At 30.7% G+C, this 25,339-nt stretch overlaps 2 protein-coding genes and 1 long non-coding RNA gene across 3 annotated transcripts; 2 read left to right on the forward strand and 1 right to left on the reverse strand.

Annotated features, from left to right (window-relative positions):
- Nucleotides 1-648: 648 nt before the first annotated feature.
- On the forward strand, nt 649-10,840 carry LOC105436083. Its single transcript, XR_969996.2, has 4 exons — nt 649-1,056; nt 7,634-7,778; nt 10,125-10,197; nt 10,590-10,840. It is a non-coding gene; the product is annotated as an uncharacterized LOC105436083 (long non-coding RNA).
- On the reverse strand, nt 3,335-6,222 carry LOC101218282 (F-box/LRR-repeat MAX2 homolog A). Its single transcript, XM_004136983.3, has one exon. It carries the CDS (start codon nt 5,764-5,766, stop codon nt 3,619-3,621), a length of 2,148 nt encoding a protein of 715 aa, XP_004137031.1. The 5' UTR covers nt 5,767-6,222; the 3' UTR covers nt 3,335-3,618.
- Nucleotides 10,841-21,385: 10,545 nt separating the features above from the next.
- Nucleotides 21,386-23,473, forward strand: LOC101208932 (peroxidase P7). Its single transcript, XM_004136784.3, has 3 exons — nt 21,386-21,657; nt 22,120-22,311; nt 22,708-23,473. The coding sequence occupies exons 1-3, from the start codon at nt 21,454-21,456 to the stop codon at nt 23,254-23,256; spliced, it is 945 nt and encodes a 314-aa protein (XP_004136832.1). The 5' UTR covers nt 21,386-21,453; the 3' UTR covers nt 23,257-23,473.
- Nucleotides 23,474-25,339: the final 1,866 nt, after the last annotated feature.

The following is a 25,339-nucleotide window of genomic DNA, read 5'->3' on the forward strand; positions in this document are numbered from 1 at the left end:
CAACTTCTGATGACCAATATTTTTTTATGATCGTCATTGAACAACTTCTTGGTACCCTTTTCTAGAACTATACTAACGAAGCCTCCTATCATCATTTTCCGACTACCGCTACCAACCAACATTTAGTCGCCATTTTAGGAGCCCGACATCAGTCGACTCATTTTCCTGCGATTGTCACCGATCAACCTTCGACCACCATTTTTTGACAACCAACATCGACAAACTCTAGCCATTGTTTTTTGGTCACCACTTTTCAACAACCGTTGTCGGCCAACTTCCAACAACATTTTTTATTCTTAACGCCGACCAAACTTTCGGTGACTTTTTTCAAGGATGCATGTCATTTGTTTTTCAATAACCATTGGCGTTCAACTTTGCGGGACCATTTTCTCGATAATCGTTACCAACCAACCTATAGTGATTGCTTTCGATAAACTTTCACCGTCCAACTTTTAACCTTTTTTTTTGTGAGCATCATGGAGCAATTTCCAACTAGTGTACCTAAAATTTGTCTGTGAAACTTTGAATCTTTAAATACAAGTGAAAAACGACCATACCATTAGAGTTATTTTTTGACAAAAAGAAAAACATCAACAATTAATTTAACCAAAATTTCCATAACAAAATAACTCAAGATCCATAAACTATCAACTCCAACATTAGAATTTTTATGAAAACAAAACATTGAAATTAAAGGTTGAATTTCTTGTGACATAAAAAAATAATAAAAGATAATTTGAAAAAGAAAAAAAAAACCCAAATTTATATTTGCACATTACTTTCGTAACGCGGAGGAAAAAAAAAAGCGCGAACGGTATTTTCCGTCTCTCATACTCTGCGAGTAAAAAGCATTACCAATTGCCATAGGCGCTGATCAGCAACTTCATCTTCATCTTCATCTTCATCTTCATCTTCGGTTCAATCGTAATCCCAAGGGATGCGATAAGATTGACGATCGACGCGGATTTCGATTCAGAAGTATCGATCCGTTGATGATTAGTTGTTGGCGGCAAACTTCTGAATCGGCACTTTTCAGAAACTTAACCATGGCTGGAGGTATGAGTTTTTATTATTACTTCGAAGAATCAAATCGTTTAATTTATTATTGGTTACGAATTTTAGCTATAGAGAATTGAAGGTCGTGCTAGTTAGCAATGGTTATTGAGAAGTGTCAGCTAAATCTGATGAGATTGAGGTTTATCGACATTCATGTTTTTGTTTGAACATTGGTGACTTTCGCTGTTTATTACTGTATCGTTACCATTGGAATTCAAATTTTAGGAAATAATCGGTCCACTATAAACATACTCACAGTGAACCAAGAAATCTGTGTTTAGTTGAAGTTTTGTCTAAACGTAGCATATGTCACCGACGATTTGAAGCTGTTTTTATGCTTGGAGCTCTCTGATCTTTTGCTTGTTGTTTACTGCTTTCGGATCATCTTTTTAACCTGAACTTCCCTAAGTTTGTTGGTGGCAAAGATGTTGAAACTTAGACAAGTTTTTCCACAGGGATTATCTGACCATCAAAGCATTGAAGAGTTTTGTGATAAGAATCATCCATTTAGATGCATGCCATCTGTCTAGAGACTCTGGACTCTGGATTCTAGTCATCTTGTATCTTCACTTCTATCCATATAAGTTTTCTCTGATTTGGTGTCTCATGTGTGCTGCTTCTCGCCAACACAATTCGTTCTGACAGCGAGTTCCCTTACCATAAGTCATAGCTGTTTTCTCCAGATATTTCTTATAGACCGGGCGATGTCTAAATGATAACCATACAATAGCTGAGTTTTAGGTATACATCATACTCATAGTTTCGATGTTGTAGATGTAACTTAAAATTTCCGTTGGCTCCTACTTTAATCGTTTACTGGTTCATTCTGCTTTCTATAATTTTAACTTTTATCTGAGTCAGAATGAATCCATAGTCTTACCGGAATGCGAAAAATCAACACCATGTACTTCTGGTTCACGTCATTAGCTAAACAATCAGATTTTTCTTCCCTCTTCAGTTTTTGCAGCATCCGTTTGTTTCAGTTGGAGCTTGTCTTTTCTTTTGATTTGTGCCAGTGCCACGTATCTTTTGGGAGATGCCCATTTAACTGCTCTTGTGAACTTGTTAATCACAAATCTGTAAAAGAGGGTGATACTGCACAAGTGGTTCACAGTTTTGATCTCCTCCTTTACCACACCGTACTTGGAAGACAGCACCAATTATTGAATTGAAAAGGATGGAAAAAAGATATGGCACGAATTTTCGTCTTTTGAAGATCTTAAGTTCGAAATACTAATTAATATAAGTAAATAAAAAATGCATCACCAAATGTTAGTCCAATAAGGACAACATTAACAAGTTAATGAATATTCTAATATTATGGTAGCATGGAGATCGGGGCAGTCTTATGTTAATTTTCTTTTTGTTTTTTTCTAATGAAAAATGCTTTTATTACTAGCTCATATCAATTACTAATTTGAATTTTATTCTATTCTGTAGTGTTGGGTCCTCTAATTTTTTTTATTCGTTTTTTAATCAAACATTACTAGTTTTAGAAAGCAGTAGTAGTAATGTAGAGCATTGCATGTATCTCTAAGAATATTTCCTACTCATGGACACATTTTTGCCTGACCAATAGAGGATGTTCAACTAGCTTTCCTACCGTCAGATTGCTCGACTTCTGAAGGAATTTTGGGAAAGATCTGTAAAGTAAATCGCTGTCTATATACTAAGATTTTGAGATATTTAATGTTAATCAACTCTTTTATTCATTCATACTATATGTATTTGTCCGCTTGGATTTTACCATTTCTGTAAGTGGGTCCCTAGATTTTGGGTAACAAAAAGCCAAGTCTATCTTTTTTAAAATTCAGGTAATAGTAAGAATATTAGAGTTGATTGAACATTCGTCCGTACACCTTTAGGAAGATTTCCTCATTTGTGGAACTTCAAAATGGTTGAATGGTTGTCTTGAGCTGTTTCCAGTTGAGGAAGAATACTTTTCCAGCAGGTTTGCATTAGAATAGCATCCAAGTTCTCTATTCTAGGGATGTTAGTCTACTGGCAACTAAGGATTCAAGGTAGAGACTAATCAAGCCTCAAAAGGCTGGTAAGGTCATGTTATACAATGAATCTCCGGCCGGGCTTTACATATATAAATTCGTCTTTACATGATCATATCCTAATTGTTATTTTGTAGAACTAGAACAACATCCTAGAATGCTGTAGGCGAGTAGATATTCCCGTTCTGACCCCCTACAGTAGATTTGTTTTTGCAGAGATTATGGTAGAGGCTTCTACATATTAAACCAGTTCAGATCCAGAAACTGTTTCAACATTTCACTTTTTAAATCTATTGTCTCTTATTCATGGGTGCAGAATTAAAAAGTAAACATCTTTGGACTAAGGAGTTTGTTTATTTCTCACACATCTACATTAGCACTAAGTTTAATGGATTCCTCCCATGAAAGATTGTGAAATCACAAGTGAAAGTGATACAGCTAATCTCAAAGTAACCAGTGATGAGAAAAAAAAAGTGATGTATCTTAATTCCTAAAATAGGAACTAGCAAAAGCCATACGGTTGCCTCCTAACTAGAACAAGCGCCGGCTATATTTGATCTCAATCTGGGATTTGGCGGCTGTTAAGTGCAGCTTCAAAGCGACTGCAAGAGCCAGCTCTCATCTCTGTACTCATATCATTCTCCGGTGCAGGGTAGTAATCCAACCTAAGTTGTACGTCTCGAAGATATGGAATGTTAAGGAGAAAATTCATGAAGTGTTCATAAGCAGTTCCGTGTATAAATAGCTTCCTCAGAGTGAGACATTCTGCTAACAACCCTGCGGCTGGATGCGATAGGCTCCTCTGATTGAAACTCCGGTCCTGTGGTGGCCAATAATCGAGCTCTGTAAGTCCTAGGCTACCTATTCCATTCAGAAAGAATCTCTCCCACAAGGTGAGATCCATCTGGCCAGATGGGCAGGTCAGTGCATAGCCTGTTGTGTCACTGCAATCCAACTTCATCTTTGCTAACTGAGGATATTGCCCAAGGATGCTTAAACCAAATGTATCCATTGGTTTGTGCCTTCTTCGACAGTCTCCCTCGACTTTGATCTGAATCTCTTGCAAAACTGGGCAATCATCTAGACCAACTGTTTCCAATGGACTTAGAAAATCACCAACTCCAATCCAAAGAGACAGGTACTCCAAACGATCCCATCTCTTGCCCCACAAATCATTACCACTGCATTGTATGGACAAGGAACAATCAGCGTCGGTGGAGTACCTGGATCTCTTCCTTTTTCTTGTATATCCACCATAGTTTCCATCCTCAAGGAGACCATCCGTTGAACTACTAGTATCGGCATTATGGCTTGGCAGGGTAAGTTCATCAACTTCGTCGGGGTCAATATTCGAACTACTTGCAGTATCGTATTCAAGTTCGCATTCTTCTACATCTTTCCATACGCAATCAACATGAAGTCGACTAATCCGATCTTGAATTGGCTCTAGAGCTCGCAAAGACGCTTTGGTATTAAGATTTTCACAGCAAGAAATTTTTACGTCAACAAGAGTCCTCTTGAGCAAACTCACCATTGTTCTCAAACCCTTCACTGTAATTTTCTTGCATCCCTTCACTTCAAATTTGGATAACCTCACACACCCCCTACCAACTTCTATCAAACGCATATTTGTCAAATCCGCACAATTCGTGATCGACAGCGATTCAAGCCCTTGACAAAGGGCAATCCCATCAAGCCGCGAGTCGATTGCCATACAAATTCCGTGGAACTGCCCAAGCTTAAGACTCCTCAATCTTCGGCACTTAGTATTAAGGACTTCTAGCGCCGGTCCACTATCCCTGACATTTTTAGCAACATCCAGAACCAAGTCCTCAAGCAATGGCAGCCCGGAAAATAGCTCAATCAGAGTAGCTGTGCTAATCCTTGCGTCTTCTGGGGTGAAACCATCGGCGGAAGGGTCTCCTCGGACACTCGCCAAAGTCGAAGTATCAGCGAGGTGAAGAAGGCTAAGTCTTGGACAGTTAGTAGCTATAGCGGACAAAGTTTCATCTCCTACAAACCCGAAATACCTGGGATCAAACGTGCAGGCCATGAGAAGCTGGCTGAGGTTAGGGCAAGCCTCGGTAATGGTTTCTATATCCGTCGATTTGAAACCATCAGTCAAAGACGTTGTCATTAAATTTAGCTTCGAAATTGATCGGGCTGTCAGAGGATTGGCCACGAGAACGGGAGGAATGTCCTCGATCCAGTAGTAGAATTCCGATAGGTCCAGTGTGGATAGAGATCGACAATGTTCGAAAATGGGGGCGAGGTCCTCCCCAGGAGCGGATTGAGGCCGTTGATGCCACCGAACCAACTTAACGTGGCGTAACTCTGGCCATTGACGTGCGAGAATCTGAAGGGTAGTTGGGGTTCGCGCATAGACAGTGAGAGAAGTGACTAATGGAAACAGGCCGCGAAGGCGGTGGGCGAGGAGATCAGGATCCGGTGACGAGCAGAGGAACGCGTGTCCCCACGGCGAGAGAAGAGAGAGGTCTAAGTGGGTTACAGATCTGAAGCACGTCGGAATTCCGTAGAGGTCTCGGGCGTTTCCCCTCAGTGAGAGTGAAAAGCGCGTCGCCCTCTCTAAAGACAAGAATTTCCGGCATACAAGAGACAGAGAGTTCCTCGTCCGGGTATCGGAGACCAACGCCAGTATGTTCGATACGAGAACGTCCGGCAAGTCATTTATGGAAGTTCTGGCCATTTCTGTCTATGGTTTTTCCTGGTCGCGTGCTTTTGGCTTCCTCGCTGATATCGCTGCAGTTCGCTTATCATAGCATCCCTTCTTGGTTGATTAAGTCTCTTCTTTCCTGGTGAATTTTACCACTCCTTCGTTTGGAAGGAGAGACGAGCAGGAAGATACAGTAATCGGAACTGGTGGGTTTGTCTTAGCAACGGAGAGAGCCACGTGAATACGATGTATCTGGATCAGGAAGTGGTTCCTCACGATCTTTCCTGGCGCGTGCGTGCACTATGGAGGGTAAACTCGTCCACTTGTACATTTTATCTTGTGTCTACCCTGTATCCAGGTTTGGATGGGACCTCCCTGTCACCGACTCTCCCGAATCAGATCTTTGAAGCTTGAAACCAAATAATTGTTTGAATTTTAATTTAATCTTACTAGGTTATTTCTAATTTTTACGACAACCTACATTTTAGTCGACTTGTGGGCTAGTGCTTGTGTGATGTTCTTTGCATATTTCCGTTCATCTATATATTTTTTTTGTCAAAGTAACCTTAAATCACCCGTACGATTACACATCATGCACACAACAACACACCATATTTTAAAATTTTAGGATAGGACACAGCAATGACAAGTTTATTAAAATATTTAATTTTAAAATATATATTATTTTAGAAAATTACATTACATGACAAATTTTGTTGAATAAAAACATTTCATAACACTTTTTTTTTTTTTGCATATTGTAAATTTGGCAAATATGATAGTAATCATATGATAATCTGCTTTTAAATTTGTTATTTTTGCAATTTTGAAAGTTAGAGTGAGAATTCTATTATTATAATTTTTTTGCTATTTTTACAAACTCCCCTTTTATTTGTATAGTAAAAAAAAATTCACAATAAATGAATTGATGTATTTACATGCTCAAAAGACTTAGCTTGATGTATTTCATGTTCAAAAGTTATTATTATTATTATATACATGTCTTTTTAGTCAACTCAATAAGTGTTCTATGCATGTTAATACATTTGTTGGATTAGCAAGCATCCAATAGGTATCCATGATATTAGAGTGTTCAAGTGTTCGGCATGTATCTATGTTGTGTCTAAGTGTTCGACACTTCAAGTGTCCGACACATGTTTGTGTTGTATCCAGATGTTATCCAAGTATGAGTGTTCATGCTTCTTAGTTTAAACTAATGGATAAAGATAAATTTAAGATTAGATTCCAAAAAAATATTCCTAAACTTTGCATTCGCGTTAAGATGGGTTTTAAAAGTTTTGAAAAATATTTTTTTTGTTAGCTTTAAATGGAATCTGTTTTGTGCACGACGCTTTCAAAAATTTTAAAAAATATCTTAAATTTTTTTAAAAATGTTAAATTCAGGAATATTTTTATAATTTAGATAATTTAATTATACACTATGAAAATCAATTTATAATACTTAGTTTAGCACGTAAATTTATTGATCAACATATTTCATACCAATTCACTTAAAATGTTAATATGTAAATTTAATTATATTTTAAGTCATTTTTATCTTGTAACAAATCTTTTAGTTTCCTGTCAAATAGTCTGTTGTTAATTATGCCTGTTGCTCTAAACTCTCCATCAACTGAAACTTAAAGTCTATGATCCTTCGCAGTCAGAATCGCCACTTTCAAGTTTCATACAATTACCACCTTTTGTTTTTGTTAGTGCACAAACCTATATATATTTTAGAGGAAAAAGTCACTCTTCCTAGAAAAACGTTACTTGCCAATTTCTCATTCTATTCCTTGTGACAGCAACTTTGAATTCTACAGTCGCTTCCAAGTACTGCTTTTGAATTTGATACCCTTTTTTCATTCCTTTCTACTACTTGATTTCATTTGAAACCCAGGTTGGGCCCTGTTCGAAAAATCATGATGGTTGTAAGTTAGCTATTGCCTTCTAGGATTTGGATTGTTCTACTGCCAATGGCCAATTGTATGGAACAGGCAGCGGCAGCAAGCATCTGATATATAAATATCAAGCTCTGCAACTTGGTAACATCTTCAAAACTTACTTTTCACTTGAAGCTTACGGTTCAATTAGCTTTGGTTAAGTTATCAAAAGTATCTTGAACTATATAGTTGTTTTTGTTTTATCCTACACTTTGAAAATTATCATTTTAATGCTTGAAATTTTAAATTTTTAAATATTATGTTCGTTTATGTCTAGCTTAAGTGAACTATTTAAACACATACAGAAGTAAATCTGAGGGTTGGTTAACAAAAAAGTCATAAATAGAATAACAAAAAATCGAAGAGATTGAATGGAAGTAGATGATAGCATGTGTTTGTGTAAATTTGTTAACCTTAACCCAAGCCAGCAAATTTTTTCCGTAAAAATCTCGAAAATGATGGTTTTGAACCATACTTCAAAATTTAATTAAGGTTGAAATGAAACATTTGAAAGTTTGGAATATAAATAAATCATAATTTAAGAGTACTCTGGACAATGTAACCATTACATGCGTATTTCGGCAAAATATGTAAAATGAGGAATTTCACTATTTAGACGCCATATAGTTCTCTGCTATCAAGAAGCCTTGAAACTTCCAACATTAATTGATTCCGTACGTGGAGGTCAACCAAGTGCAAGAGCAGAGCACATGAGCCATTTGCTGATGCTATGTTATTTGGATTTTCTTTTCTCGTTTATCCGCGAGCATGTAAATTGTCTGTTTCCCAATTCTTTACTGTCATTTTATTACTGTCAAGATTGCGGTCAAGTAGAGTCTTGTTGGGTTCAAAGTTTGAATCAACGAACTCAGTTGGGACTCGTATTTGGAAGCATGAGTTCTTATTCCCCTAAATTTGCGGAAAATTGATGTCTATGCATAACATATTAACAATGTGCATTGTGCAAGTCTGAGAGCATATTCATGAAAAATTAATATGTTAGGGATATATAAGTTGATTGAGCTTCGTAATCTGGTATTAAATAATTTAATTTTACCGTTCTATTGGATTTAATCTTCTAGTCTTTTTCTCTGTTAGACTTTAAGACTCAATTTTCTGTCCTGAATGTCCCTTAACTTTTTAACTTTTGAGTATTGAAACTTGAAAATATGTGATAATGACTTGGAACAAAAACTAAGACTAAAATCTAGGTCAATGTCAAATTTCATTTTCATTCAATATTCTGATAGATTTTTACTTCAGTGACAATTTTCTAAACATTGATAAACAGATATGGATAATAGTTTAACTTTTGAAAGCATGGAGATATTTTTTAATCAAAGGGGTGAAAGGTATCTTCATGGTTTAGCCGAAAAAATTGATTATTCAAATTCCGAACTTTTTTTTGCAAAATTACAAGGACCATTTATTTACATTTTGCTTCCTTTTTGTAAAACTTAAAAATTAACATAAGCTTTAAAAATATTAGTTGATGAGATAAAATTAGAATTCATATTTTTTTCTACTCTATCTCTTGACCCACAATGGTTGCCATCAAATCAGTCTTAAACTTCCTCATGAGTTTTGATTGATTTATTTCTGGACAGCGAGCACATTCTCTGTTTGTCACCTCTACTCATCTCTCTATAGTCTTTCCCCTCCCCCACCATTTCTTCTAAAATGCCTATGTTCCATCTGGTATCACGAACAAATAAAAATTTTGGTGGATTTTCTTAAAATAGGGTACTTTTTTTTTCTTTCATATATCGTCGTAATTGTTCTTGTACTAAAAATCAATAATTGTTTACACTTACTGAAAAGTAGGATATAAACAGCTTGAGGACAAACTGAAGCGGCAACTTTGCTTGTTTATCTAGCTGAAAATTGTTGGTAGCTGAATACGTAATGAAATGTTGGATTTTTTTTAATTGTTATCATTTTTAAATTACAGTTCTCTCATGGGTGAAACTTTATTAAATTAGCATCATGCATGTAATAGTAGGACAGAATTATCATTTTACTTTCAAATATGTTCACATGCTGAAGAAATTGACACAAAAGAAGGGAGAGGAACAAATCAAGCATGGACATTTTTTTACATAAAACATTTTAATATTCACCCTCACTCATTTTTATTCACCCTATATTTATCTAACTCTAGTTTTTCTTGCATTTCTTTCCTAATTTACAAATAGGGATATATCTTCTATTTATATATAGACAATAGATCCTTAGGTGAGAATAAGCAACTTTAAACATGAGATGGATTAATTCTAAATAAACGATATATTTTTGTAACTTGATTCTTATCGAGAGGAATTCTCTAGAATTCTTTGAAGCTTACAAAAAAAAAAAGCTTAGAATATTTCTAGATCACTTCTTTGTTTACATAGTTTTAAGATAATTCTAGAAAAGTCTAATTTATAAATAATTTAAATTATATCGTAGAACTTCAAGAAACTTCTTCAACACATGTATGCTTCGCTGGGCTTTGGTCACTTGGATAGGCATTTTGTTTGAGGTACGGACTTATGTTAATATCTGTATGTATGTCCGATGGAATGCGTAATATAAAGATCATATGGACTAAAAAGGTGCTTTGTTGCCGCAATGCTTTTGGCCTGGGAGGAGCCGAGCATCTAAAGTAGGTTCTCTTTATAAAGCATCTTTAACAGGCAATAGTGAATTCTATACTCATCCATAACAGGGAAAAGTTATTTGAATGATTGGCTTTTAGAGTGTAGACTAAATTTGGATGGTCATTCGAATAAATTTCATGTTGGGTGGTCATTGCTGGATTCTTAATTTTATTTTATGTTATCCAACTGATAATATGTGGTATACGTTAGTGATTTGTGGGCATCCTTATTGCTTCGAAAATTGACTGCTTAAGTTGGTTTTGTGCTACTCCAGATAAAGGTGTGGGCCTTACATATCTTTCTGTGGATTGGATTATCTATTTTATGTTGGTAAGCTTCCCCCTACGCTTGATACTTTTATTTTTAATTTTAAAATTATTTCTTGAGAATTGACTCATCCCTATCAAAACAGCACTGATTACATTCTCTATTGTCAAATCGTATTTGCTTTTCTTTTTGTACATTTACTGCACATGAAACTTTCTTTACTTCATATATTCATGAAAAGTGCATTTATTTATGCTTGATGCCCTCGTCAATTTTTAGGATGAATTTATTATTTAACTAGCTAGAATCCGCAAGTTAATTATATTTATTTTCAAAAGCTCTTATAGTAAGAATAAGATCAGTATGGAAAGTGGAAACTACGCCTTTTTTTGTTTTTCTCCTTGTTTTTGTCGATGTTTAGTGAGATAAGATAGGACAACATTATACACACATACACAGGTGAAAGTCGTGCGACTGAATGTAACGGAAATGATATGGTTCTAACGTAACACCTCTCTGATCAATTGGTTTTGGGATTTTGTGTACCCAACTTGATGTGATATTTTTACACCTCAGCTTGAGTCATGGTTTAGTGATGTCATTATCAATTGAATTGTTATTATGAAGATCCTGGAAATTTAATGATGGTTAAATTTGAATTTATGGAGTTTTAATATATTCGTTTTGTTTTTTAAAAAAGAGTTTAAATATATTCATCATTTCATTATTTTTAGTCGTTCCTAGAACGGAATATAGAGTTTTTTTCCACCTTATATGTAATGCCCGATGATAATGATAAAGTGCTCAATTATAGAAACTGTCCATGAACTTGTAAAAAGTATTCCATTTTAACACTCCAACTTTTAAAAAAAATTAAAATATCTTTATAGTTAGTTTCGGATGAATAACCTTCAAATTTTATTTTCAAATTACATTTAATTTTACTAAAAAATTTCAAAAATATTTAAAATGCTCACTACTAATATATAAATTAAAATCCTTAATATTTTGTTGCAAAAATAATTCAAATAAAAATCTCTATGTTTAGTATATCTACAGATGTAAACGAGTTAGGTTGGATTGGAGATATTCTCAATCCAATTCATATGTTCGAATTGGTTGGATTTGCATACATTGTTTCCTATGATGTCTCGAGAGTAAAGAATTCTTTCTTTAGTTATCGGATCTAGGGTTTTAGTGACATTGAGATGACTCGAGATTTATATATATATTATTAAATCGAGTTGGGTTGGATTAAATCGAATTTTTCAACTTTCAACCCAACCTAATCCACATTTTAAGCTAATCCAACCCAATTCATATAATATCAGTTGGATAATTCGAGTTGTCGGGTGATTCGGGTTGGACTTACGCTCCTAAGTATAGCTATAAATTTATTTAAAGTTTTGTTGAGTTTGAAAATAATGAATTTTAAAACAAATTATATTCATGGTGCTTGGTAATGATTTGAATTTTGAGTTTTTTCTTAGCCTACAAGCAGTATTTTCCAACTCTAAATTTATTCATTTGTTATCTAGATTTTTCCAAAAACAACGACTCCCTTTTTAAGAACTTGAGCCCCTTCGAGTTTGTGAATCTCATTGTCACGTAGTATCTTTTCATTTAATAAAATCTTTTTTGTTTGAACAAAACCTTCAAACAAGGTCAATGTAATTTTTTTAATTGATGTTTTAACTTCAAATAAATTTATCACTATACTAATGATAGAGATATTTTAATTTAGAGTTATTTTGCAACGAGAAGTTAACTAATTCGGTTGATACTAATTGTGAGGGTAGATTTTTAACTTTTTTTTTTTAGTTTAATGGTATTTTTGAAACTTTTTATACATTCAAAACTGAATGTGGGATACTTTTAAACTGTTTTGTAAAGCTTGAGTGTATTTTTAAAATTTATAAAAGTTTAATACCTATAGTTAGCTGCATTTTTTATAATTTATCTTAATGATAGACTTTTTTTTATTTACATACTACTTTCATCCTTATACTTTGATTTAAATTCTGTTCGGTTATTTACTCGAAAAATGTTCATTACGATTCTTATATTTTCATCTATAATTCATTTTATTAAAGTTCACATTCGTTTTTATTCTTTTTTAAGGATGAAAATAATTAAACTAAGATGATTGTTTTGGCAATACAAATACAACAATGAATCAAAACAAAAAGTAGAAATATAAAAATAGTATTCAAATATTTACTTCTGTACATGAAGTGATAAAATGTTCTTCGACTTCGCTTCCTATTTAGTAGAATTGACCACTGATTGATGGCTTCCCTTTGCCGTAAACCTATGTGCCAGATTGACGTGGCTTCCCTTTGAAATGGTAAAACTTTCCTTCTCTCTCTCTCTCTCTTTTTGTTTTTGAGAAAGTTAAATTTTTCCTTTATACCACTTTACAGTTCATTATACTTATCCACTATGCTTTAACTATTTAATAAATCATCTTATGAAACGTGTGGCTCGATGAATGGGACAGAAATATATTAGAAAAATGGCATTCATTCAATCACTTGAATGGGTAGTTGGTACTTGGGAGAAATTTTTGCAACCTTATCCTTAGGATCGTGAGATTCTATTAGGATTAGGTTCTTATAATTGTTTGGGACCCAACTTTATATGGATTGGTATAGAATTGTTGTGGATTTGGGATTTTGGTGGTTGAATAGAATAGAATAGAAAGATTGTATATTCTAGTAAAACGACACATATTTATCTATTGGCAAATTGGGATGGACGACACAACCATATGTCTCCATCAATTACTTCCAAAGGCCATTTAATCTTTTTTGTAACACCCCAAATTTGAAAGGCCAATAATTAAATGCACCTTAGTCTAGGTTGCACCTATGTTACATTAGCCTTTTTTTTATAGTCCTAATAGAATTTGAAGATAGAGTTAAATTTAGATTTAGCTATAGAGTATATAAGTGATAGAGTCTCCCTTTGACAGGAGTTTACCAGCAACCAAGAATAGTTTTTTTCTATAGTTGCCATTATTTATCTATAGATTCTAATTATAAAAATACTAATAATTTAATTTTTTAAGAGAATATTTTTCACCCAACAAACCTTTATTAGAATAAGTGCAGCAACGTCCTAAATATATTTCTAGATATGAAATGACTTTCTTGCTCCAGAGTCCCTACTATCACTTCTTATTTCTTCGCGTAACATACTGATTGGCCCAAATAAAGTTGCTTTTATGCTTGGGCTTAGATATCTGTCGATTCTGCTGGACTTAGACCTCAAATCACCATTAATTGTGAAGCCTTTTTCTTTTCTTTTTTTTTGATAACCAACCTTAATTATTAAGCTGATTTTCATTATTTAAATAGTGATCATAGAAGGGTAACTTAATAGTTTTATTCAGTATGAATGGACAATAGATTTTAACCAGTGGCCTGTTTTCGGGCTAAACTCTCTTTGATTATTAATTTATAGTATTCATGTATCGTATAGATTTTCATGTGCACATAGCTACATATATATACATCTATTTATTTAGAGGAGGAATTTATATATATATATATATATATATATATATATATATAAATTTATTTATTTAAGTAGAAACATAACTAAGCCCAAAATTAAATTAGTTGGACTCAAGGGATAAGTCCATGGACAGATCCACCCCATACTCTATATCAATGGTTGAGTTTTTCTTCAATATGGGGTTTTGAAATTGAGGCTTCACTTAGTGAATTATATATATATATAATTAGCTATAACATAACTACTAAAAATGAGTACAGCACATCTAATTTAAATTAGATGGCTGACTCATTCATGAGTTATTTATTTATTATTTCAATTTAGTGTAATATGAAATAAGGGATTCAAGGGTTTAAACTTCCCTACTCCAAAAATGTTATTTTGAATTTAAAGTATAACTAGTCAAAAGCATAGGTTAACCTTTGTAGGAGGTTTAAAATATTTCCTCCAAAATCTATTTATCAAAATTAAACTTATCTTAACTCTTATTCAATATCTATTACTTCCTCTCAAAGTTGAAGTTTCAACCATGTCATTAAATCTTTACCCATGTTTGTTGAACTAATTCTTTTTTAATAAATCTACTTTTGGAATTGGTTAAACTATTAAAGGTCGTTTGATTTAAGGTTGTATAGATGACTAGAAATAAAATATATCCAAGAATGGAATACATAGAATAAGATCTTTGGAAATCAAAGATAACTGTGTTTGGCGGTTGGTGGTGGATGAAAAATCTATAAAAAATTTATGAAAAAAATGTATGTTTGAATTTATTTTATGAAGTTAAACAGAAAAAGACTTATATAAATTTAATAGATTAATTAATTAAAAAATATGTTGCTAAAAATTAATTCATTTGGATTCAGGAATCATTTTAACTATAAATACTTGAAAATTAACTAATTGATAACTATTTCTTTAGAAAAATGATAATTACAATTAATCCATCAAGATATTTAATGAAATTAATATTAATTATAATCTAATATTGAATCATGGTTATAATTAATTAAGTTTATCGTTAGCAATTTCAATTTTAATTAAATACTATAAGAAAATATATTTTAATACAATATATTATATGAAAAAATGAGATAGGAGTATGATATATCAACAAAGAATTACTAAAAAAAGATCTTATACATATTATATGTTTTGAATGAACCAAGTAATATAAAGTAAAACTAATCTTAAGAAATAATTGCTTGATTATTAAAAATACAATAAAGTAATAAACTATTATTATTTAAAAATAAATCTTTGTACAAACTAAATTTAATTAATCTTAGTTTAACAATTAAATGCAGTTAATCTATTGTCATCAAATTAATTAATAATTTGTGTAAATAAATAATTGTATTCATTAAATAATTTTTTGTTGTAAAATAAGTTAGATAAATATTTTAATAGATTATTAATAATCTATTAAAATAAATATTATATTTTAATTTTTTAAACTCAATATTAATTAACTAACCTATTTTATGTAAAATAAAACAAGAAAAGAGAAAACTCAGTGTCATGAAAGGAAATAAAAAATCGTTGTAGGTGAAAAACAAGGATATAAACATGAGTTTTAAAGATAAGTACTCATGATTTTAACGTAGAAAATACTCCAACCAAAAGTTTTTTAAAGTTTAAATTAAACTTGTATGATAGGAACTAAATTTGACCGAACTCCAATTTAGATTCGACCAAAAAAGGATTCAATGTGACCATATGATTTGGGTATTCTAAAAAGAAGAGATTAATTGGTGTCATCCATTGGAATGCTTGAATTGGGGTTGCATTGCATAAGCACCGTAACCGATGTACAGCCGGAAAATCGTGCGACCATCAACAAGCCGTCCGCCCTAAACCCGTTTGGCCCATAATGGTTTCGCCTTTGACTCTGACGTTGCTATCCAATTTTTTCTTCTTCTCTTTTCTTTTTTTAATCTTACATCCATAATGCAAACATATATTTTAGTTGTTTAGCATTTTTTCTTTGTAAAAATATATTCAAATTGGTGTCCTTTTTTTCATGCAAAAATTATTATTATTAGTATTTACCTAATTCCATCAAATTTATGATTGATTGTTTCAACCAAATAAGTTTTAAAAATTAGGTTGATAATGGAGACTTGTTATTTTTCCAAAAATAAAAATAAAAATACAAGATGAACGTATGAAATATATTTAAAAAAGTATGAATACATTTGATACACTTTTAATATATAATTGATACACTTCATACACTAAAATGTATTATATGTATAAGATGGAAAAGATGTGTGACATATTTTAAATATCTTATTTTTTGCTATAGAGACGTAACTTTCTTTAAAAGTATAATACTGCAAATGATAGAAATTAAAAGAGGAAAACCATCTTTTAAAAAATCTATATCGAAAATTCCTATCAACAAAAGTCATAGGAATTAGTATGAAAAATTAACAAAACTTCTTCCACCTATGAAACAACAAACTAATTAGAGACTCAACCATTTTATAGAATACAAAATCTACACCTAAACAATAAAACTTGACACCAGGTTCAAAAAAATTGAAAGTATAAAAGACTATTTATTTGTTACACACTCTAGAGACAAACGGTTAGTTTTGTGAAAGAAAGTTAAAAACACAAAGTAGTTTTTAATCTATTTTTAAATAAAACCTATGAAAACTAATAAATTCATAAAAATTTCCCAATATCATATTGTTTTTATGCGTCCTCTTATGTTCATATGTTTATGATATCTAAATGATAAAAATAATAATAATGGATCTCTCAAGATTTCAATATAATTTCCTTTTAATTTATCGAAGTGTGGTTTGAAATATTCAATAACAAATACTTTCTTGAATTGGTCAAGCTTCTATATATAATGTGTCCTCTATGTTCAAAATTTAAATAAATATATCTTACCAATTTATAATTATTTCATTCAAAATCACGTAAATAAATGAGCAGAGAAAAAGGAAAATAGAAGACAAGAAGGTGAAAATCTAAAACCATAATTATATATTAATTTGATTCCAACATTTTTTCTTAACTTTTGCCTTTCAAAAAAAATTATGATAATTTTAAAATTTACATGCTTATATTAAAAAAAAATACCATTACAAATACAATTCAATTTGATATAAGTTTGTATTTTTATTTTTGATGAATATTTATACGTCTCTTAACCTTCTCGTATATTTCATATTTTTAAATTTAATTGACAATTTTTTATCTTTTTATATTCCGTTGGAACCAAAGATTCAATGGTTGCATGGTCAAATGACAAAAAAGAGTTTATAAAGACTAAAAAAATAAATTATCTCACTTGATTTGAAATGGAAAGAAAATGTCATATTTCATCTCATATATATATATAATTCTAATCTTCAATTATTTTATCGATCCACTATCCATCTCCCATGAATTTGTCAATCAATAAATAATAAGGTTTTAAATTACAAACTTTCATTGTTTCTGATCTAACTTAATACAAAATTGAAATGTAGAGTATCAAAATCTATTTGGTAAAGATTTTATTCCTAATTTTAGGTTGTTTTCTTCTCAAATTCAAATTCATCCTACTGTGTTCTCACATTAATTTTAAGAACAAATAGAAGATTTTTCTTTTCCTTTTTAAGTTCTTTAAATTGAGTTTTGATAAACTTATAATTGACCCTTGTAAGCTTAAATTTTAACAATCAACGAGTTTTCATAGTTTGATTTGTAGTTTTTCTAAGGTTTTAAAATAAATTATATAAATTTAATTATTTCCATTTTAAATTTGTTAATCTATTAATTCTTACTGATATTTTTTAAAACCAAGTCCAGTTTTGAAGATTAAAAAAATATAGTTTTAAATTTTTTTTATATATATATAATTTAGTTTAGAATTCAACTCTTCCATGGAATCTTGATAAGAAAGCAAGAAGGAAATCTAACTTAATTTTAAATTTGAATTTTTCTTGAAAGAAAAAAAATTGTGATTCAACTTTTCTTCATATTAAATGGAATGAAGGAAAAGAATCATCCTTTTACCTAATTAGTTTGCTATGTCACAACTTATTTTAAAGACATGGATTAGGTACAAATTGGATTGTATAGAGCTGATTATATATAATTGTCACTTTCCAATTCCATCCATAATTTTAATTAGTTGGTTTCTAAAAGGAAAATGACACAATACAAACTGATCACTCTATACTAATTGGATATAATTTGAATAAGACTTTGCTTCAATTTTTGACTTTTTTTCTTTTCTTTTTTGTTCATGGGGAGCATTTTGGTCCACTTTAATGTGATTTCTGTATGCATGTTATATATATATTATTTAATCATCTATAAAGTCTTTGCCTTAATCTCCAATCAATGATCAGAAATAACATTATTCTTTCCATCTACGTCTACTACATTCAATCATGTTCCCTTTGACACGTTAATTTTTTTATACAATAGAAGTAGCTAGGAGGATTTGAATTATATAACCTATTAAAAAATATGATCTCGAATTTTTATTCACCCGTTAGTTTAAACTTTTGAGTCAATCTCGATATTTTAAGATAATATCATTAATAATATAATTTCTATTTGGTTAAGTTTTCTTCATGTAACAATCTCACAAATAATTAAGTAAAAGATGAGTGTTAGATGATACGACGTTAAACTTATCTTTCACTCATGAGATCAAGTTTTTTAAACCTTATAAAATTGTTAATTAATAATTAACACAAAATTTACATTTCAATAAGTGTTGTAATAATAATTTTAATTTATTTTCTCCACTAGGAAAAAAAACAAATGCAAATTTTGGCCCATTCCTTCAGCTATGATTAAAATCTCGCAGTTTGGTTTGGTAAAATGATTTAATGAGTTATGTATTAAATAACTCAACTTCAACTGTGTTTATTATTATAATTTTTCACAGTTATAAAAAAAAATTATTTTGTTCTTTTCCTCTTTTTTACATTGATTGGAAAACTCTACCTTACAACAACACTTAGCACCATAAAAACATTTTTTTTTTTAATTTCAACATATTACATATTACCTTTAAACTTCACAACTCAACTTTAACTCCAACACCTTAAACAACTTCATTTTACAGCTTTCAAAACAATCTTTCTGGTGTATACAACCCAAAACCTTTTTGGGTTCTTGTCTAATGATATGTGTATGTATATTAAAATCCCAATGACGATCTCTATTTTTTCTTACCATAATATGCAATGTTTTTTTTGTCTAAAAAGTGAGATCTTGTTCATCTTGTTTCAATGTACAAAGTTCCATGTCAAACAACCATGATGAATGTAAGAAATAATGCAATATTTCAACATTATGATAATAATAATCCAAATCCACCCCATATTGGATATGATTCTATGAACTAAAACTATTCATTTTGTCCCTACATTTTTTTTTTCTAAATGCCACTTTCTTTGATACTTAATTTGTTTTTTGTGCATGAAACAAGCTAAGTCAACACGTAACACCCAATTAAAACCTCTCATTCTCTCTCTCCAAAATTCTTTTCTTCCTTGTGTTAATCATTCTCTAATATTCTCTAATCAAATATCGTTATGATCTTTTTTAAAAATATATATAAATTAAATGTACGTGGATCGACATTGATTCAACATCTTTTGTGATAGGATTTTGAGAAAATGTCAATTAAATATAACTTTGGTACATTTAAAAAAGTTTTCTTAAATTTTAAGTTAGTGTGATATTGTATAAAGATGAAAGGTTTAAAATATATACGAAAATATGGAAAACTCAAACAAACATAAATGTTCTCTCTGTTCAAATAAAGATGTTAGTATTTAATTTTCGATGTAAAAAAATGATATGCATTCTAATTCTAAACTATGCTTATTATACTTATAACATATATATATATACAAACACATCATGACACTAATAAATATATTTAGCGCCACATTAGTCCTTTGGTACACAATTGAGATGGGATGATCAATTTAAACTTCATCAACTTATTTTTAAATTATGTTCATATCGATTTGTAAACCTTTCACAAGTGAAATAATGATAGAATTCGGAGACGTTTGGGATAAAAACTCAAGTTGCTAACTCATCATAGAACTATAAAGAGTTAATAAATTATAGAATTGATATTGTACAAACTCTCTGGTGGCCAAATAAGGCATGGAGTTAATGGAACACTCTACTCCAATGGATCTTGTTTTGCCTAATTTGATCACATAGTCCATGCCCAACAAATCTAACTTAGGGTACATTAAAATGGTAATGCTATTATCTAATATTTAATTTATGCATTTTTTAATCTATTTTGTACACTGAATATTTATTATAATTTATTGATAATTTTAGTTGTTATTTTGTTTCTTCTTCTTTTAAATCACGATTTAGATAGGCTTGTATAACTTAATTTTTAGATTTATTATTTATCATTACGAAGTTAACATGTAGAAACTATATATTTGAAAAAATGTAAATACTGTATGGAATGCTGAGTTATGCCAAAGTCCAAAGGTGTATTCAGTATAATTTAAATCAAGTGTTTGTTAAATTTGTTATTTGATTTCACTAATGGAAACTTAATTATTTATATTGTTTAGCTTATAAGTAATTAAGTGCAGTTAAGAACCTACAGACTATACTTTTATCCCATAAGCTTTTATTATTATTATCAGTACTATTGATATAAATCAGTTGAAAGGTCATGGCTTCAATATGTTACCAAATAGGTAAACAAGAGAATATGACACAATAAAAAAGAATTTGTAAATACAGTAAAATTTCAAAAGTTTATTAACAATAGATTTAGGTGCATGGTAGAATCTTTTGCTACGAAGTGTTACTCACGATCACGATGATAATATAATAATGCTCTATTTATTTTAGGTTATATGAATTATATTTTTGAGTTGACAAATATATGGTTAGGTTTCTACATGATTGGGCAAATAGGGGGGGTCTTCCTACTCAAACCTTTCTCTTTGTTAAAAGGAAAAAATGAAAAAGTCAAGACTCCAACTTGGATTGTTTGATTTGATGATACTCATAGTTTTTCACCTCCAAAAATTCTGCTATTTCCCTCACAACCAAACAAATTTTATGAAGTGGAGAAAACCGCGTTTTTATTAGCAGCAAACTTTGAATTTTTATACCCTTTTACAATCCCACATTATCTCTCTCTCTCTCCCTCACATGCACACACTATATTCTTTCTTTCAAATAATACTCATATATAATAATAATATGAGTTTGTATCAAGATTTGAATATTATTTCTGCTCTCTATAAATACATCGAACTCTCAGACCAAATAATCCTCACACTCTAACCTTCTTCTTATATTACATATTCTCTGTTCTTCATCTTTGTTCCCTGATGGCGTCTATTATTTCTCATCTTTTCATTGTTCTTTCTCTTTTAGCTTTTTCTGTCAATGGGCAACTCTCCTCTGGCTTCTACTCCAAAAGTTGTCCTAGACTTGAATCTATTGTTCGTGCTGGTATGACTAAAGCTGTTAACAAAGAAAAACGTATTGGAGCTTCCATCCTTCGTTTGTTCTTCCACGATTGCTTCGTTAATGTACGACGATTAAAACCCTATTTCTGTGTGTGTGTGTGTTTTTTTTATGAGTTTGTTTTGACTAGTGATTTTGGATGGTGAAGACAAGATTTTGTTTTTATTTTTGTAGTACATATTTAGGTTTGTTGTTTTTTTAAAAAGAAACTTTCTTATTATAGTTTACTTTTTAAAAAATAATAATAATTTGAATTTTTAGTTAAACTTTTTAAGGAAGAATTTTTTTTAAAAAAAACATATACAAATTTCTTAATTTTTGAATTTGGGTTTGGATATAAAAATATTGATAGCAAGCATATAAAAAATACAAATAAATATATAAGTGGAAAAGTACTATTTTTAAAATAAAAATGAATAACAGAATTGTAAACAAATAAGACTATATATATAAAAAAGAATAGGTTAAATGAATCAGACACATGTGCTTGAAAGTGTATGGATTCCTAATATCTTTTTTTAATACAGGGTTGTGATGCTTCTATACTGCTTGATGATACTCCAACAGCTAGAGGTGAAAAAAATGCATTTCCAAATAGAAACTCGGCTAGAGGGTTCGAAGTAATTGACGACATTAAAACTCAAGTGGAAGCTGCTTGCAATGCAACAGTTTCATGTGCTGATATTCTTGCTCTAGCCACGCGTGATGGGGTCGTTTTGGTACTATTCATATCTTTATTTTTTAATTTTGAACGTACCCTTTATATATATATATATAGCAAACTGTTTTATGTAAGATAAGATTACGACTATTTTTGTTTATTAAATTGAAAAAGTATTTTTTATAAAATAAATAGTTATATATTTTTTGAAATGTTTAATATATTGTTGACCTTTTCTTTATTATTTTTCATGCAATATATGGATAGAATAAGAGAAAATAATACTATTTTGTACATTCTACAAAGAAAGAAACAATTGTATAATTTTGTCAATAATGCCGGACGAAAACAATTTATTATAAACGAAGATGTGTTTGTAATTTTTTAGAAATGTGATTTTGTAACAACTCGCAATTAACGGTTTTTTATCCATCTTACAAAATTTAATTTGTAGCTTGGAGGACCAAATTGGGCTGTACCACTTGGTCGAAAGGACTCGAGGACAGCGAGCGAGAGCGGAGCAAACAACAACCTTCCAGGACCATCCTCTAGCCTCTCAACACTAATATCAATGTTTAACGCTCAAGGCTTCACCCCCCGTGAAATGACAACCCTCTCGGGTGCTCACACCATAGGCATGGGCCAATGTCAATTCTTCCGAACTCGCATCTACAATGAAACCAATATTGATGCCACCTTCGCCACCCAGAGGCAAGCCAACTGCCCATTTAACGGTGGTGACAGCAACTTAGCCCCTCTTGACTCAACCAATACCATGTTTGACAACAAATATTACGTTGACTTAACTAATAAGCGTGGTTTGTTTCATTCGGACCAAGAACTCTTCAATGGTGGTTCACAAGATGCGTTGGTTACGACCTACAGTAAAAATCCCAATCTCTTCAAATCGGATTTTATAAAGGCGATGATCAAAATGGGAAATCTTGGTCCTCCAAGTGGAACAGTCACTGAGATAAGAAAAAATTGTAGGGTGGTTAATTAATTAATCTTAAATGAATTATTAATTAAAGAGTAAGATCAGATTTATATAATAGTTAATTGATTACAAAATAATAAAGATGCTTTTTACACAGAAAAATAGGACAAAAAGTTTACTTATTTTGAGTTACTTTCTTTGGTTTCTACGTATGTTGTAGAATATTTCTCTACCAATTGAAGGATTAAATGCCAAAAGTAATGAAATCTAATCTTGTTTTATAGTCTTTGACTCATTCATTCCTCTCTTCAATTATATATTGAAGTCACCCCTTTAATTTCATTATTATTATTATTATTATTACTATTTTCTTTTCTTGCTAACAACCTCTTAAATTAATTAATTATTTTGACGTATGTATACGATACAAATACCAAATTTTATTGTATGAAGTACATATACGATATACATACATATGTGAACGAGTCAATTTTGATTGTAATCACACTATAATTATATTTTTAATCAATTTGACTTAATCATTATTAGTATTTTTAATGGGTCAAAATGTGTTAGTAAACTCCCTTAATGGATATGTTTGTATACAAATTTTCCTAACACTTTGAAAACTGTATACTTATTGCTCTCACACATTCTTATTAAATAAGAGATTGGATAGTTCATAGATACAGTGGAGGTTACTGTTGTCATCTTCATGCAATATAATCCCTTTAATCAAATAAAAAAATATTAAAATTATAAAATTCTTAAAAGAAAATTTAATATCGAGTAAAATATAATTCGACTATTAAGTGATATGTATAATTTTTTGTAGGTGACATAATGAATAGGGGTGTTAAGAAAATCGATAATCTGAAAAGTCTAATCAACTGAAACTCAATCTATAGTGTTTGGATTGAGTTGAGATAAAAAAAATAAAAATAAAAATAAAAATTATGGGTCGATATGATTCATCGATTCACAAAAAAATAATCGAACCAACCAAAACTTATTATTAATTTTTTAAAAACTTTAACTAAAGGACTTCCTATCCATGACTAAAGTTTAGTGGTTTTTGTTTAAATTGTATTTGGAATTTTCTTAACTCAATTCACGTTCTTTCGTATATTTTAGCGGAAAGAAACGTTCCTTTACCCTTTTAAATTTTAATATTATATTGAGTCAACTTAAACCTTTAATTTTTATAAATATATCAATTTATGTGAACATTGTGTGATTAACGTTTTAATTTTGTAATATAATTGAATAAACTTTTATAAGTGAATCAATTTAGAATATCAAGTAAGATTTATTTTGAAAATTAATTGAGAGATAGTTCTTCTAGATCTTCATCTAAATGTTGATATGTATGTTCATTGTGCGTTGGAGAAAAGTTGTGAGTGTTGGTTAGATTCTTTGTTAGACATATGATCGTCGTTGTTCGGTTTGATTTGACCATTAATTTGGAGGTCATATTCTGCAATATAATTAAATATTGTGCTTATATTATGCAAATAGATTCATTTATATCATGGTTGATGATTTCCTATGCAGTGATGAACTTGGATGACTCCTCAAGTTATATCTTTTAAGGTGTAGATAGATCTATTTAAGTTATGGTTGATGATTATTCAGTTCAAAAAGGGCTTAAACAGCTCGTCAATTCCTAAACCTCTAAATAATCCCTAAAATAACATAATTAAGTTTTTATTCTTTAAATTATTTCAAATAAGCCCAAAAACAATTTTAAATCTTCCAAATTTATTCTAAAGTATATTTTTTTGAGGTAAGACATCTTATAGTTCCAAAATAGTCTTTAAAAAATAGCTTCAAATTAATTTAAAAACATAAATTGAAAAAATTATAAATAAATAAATCTTTTAACGACGGGCAAAAGATATCATACATCATCTTCTTCCTTCGGCCCACCAACTTTCCGCAAGTGTCTCTATTTTTCAGCAGCTTCTTTCAAGATGTTAAGCTTCGATTTCATCCAATCCAACCTCAAAACCTCTAAAAATTTCTTCCACAAAACTCATTAACTACTTTTAAATTAAATTACTCAATAGGTCAGAGTTCCCAAATTACCTCCTGCAATCCCAAATTTCAGAAAATCCAATTGCTCTGTTAAACCAAAAAGAAAAAAGAA

Source organism: Cucumis sativus, chromosome 7 (genome assembly GCF_000004075.3).
Source record: "Cucumis sativus cultivar 9930 chromosome 7, Cucumber_9930_V3, whole genome shotgun sequence".
Lineage (NCBI taxonomy): Eukaryota > Viridiplantae > Streptophyta > Magnoliopsida > Cucurbitales > Cucurbitaceae > Cucumis > Cucumis sativus.

Excerpts from the sequence above, each read along its gene's own strand:
- LOC101218282 (XM_004136983.3), bottom strand. The coding sequence starts at position 5,766 with ATGGCCAGAACTTCCATAAATGACTTGCCGGACGTTCTCGTATCGAAC.
- LOC101208932 (XM_004136784.3), top strand. The coding sequence starts at position 21,454 with ATGGCGTCTATTATTTCTCATCTTTTCATTGTTCTTTCTCTTTTAGCT. Across the intron at positions 21,658-22,119 it reads TCCACGATTGCTTCGTTAAT|GGTTGTGATGCTTCTATACT; the intron begins GTACGACGATTA and ends TTTTTAATACAG. Across the intron at positions 22,312-22,707 it reads CGCGTGATGGGGTCGTTTTG|CTTGGAGGACCAAATTGGGC; the intron begins GTACTATTCATA and ends TTTAATTTGTAG.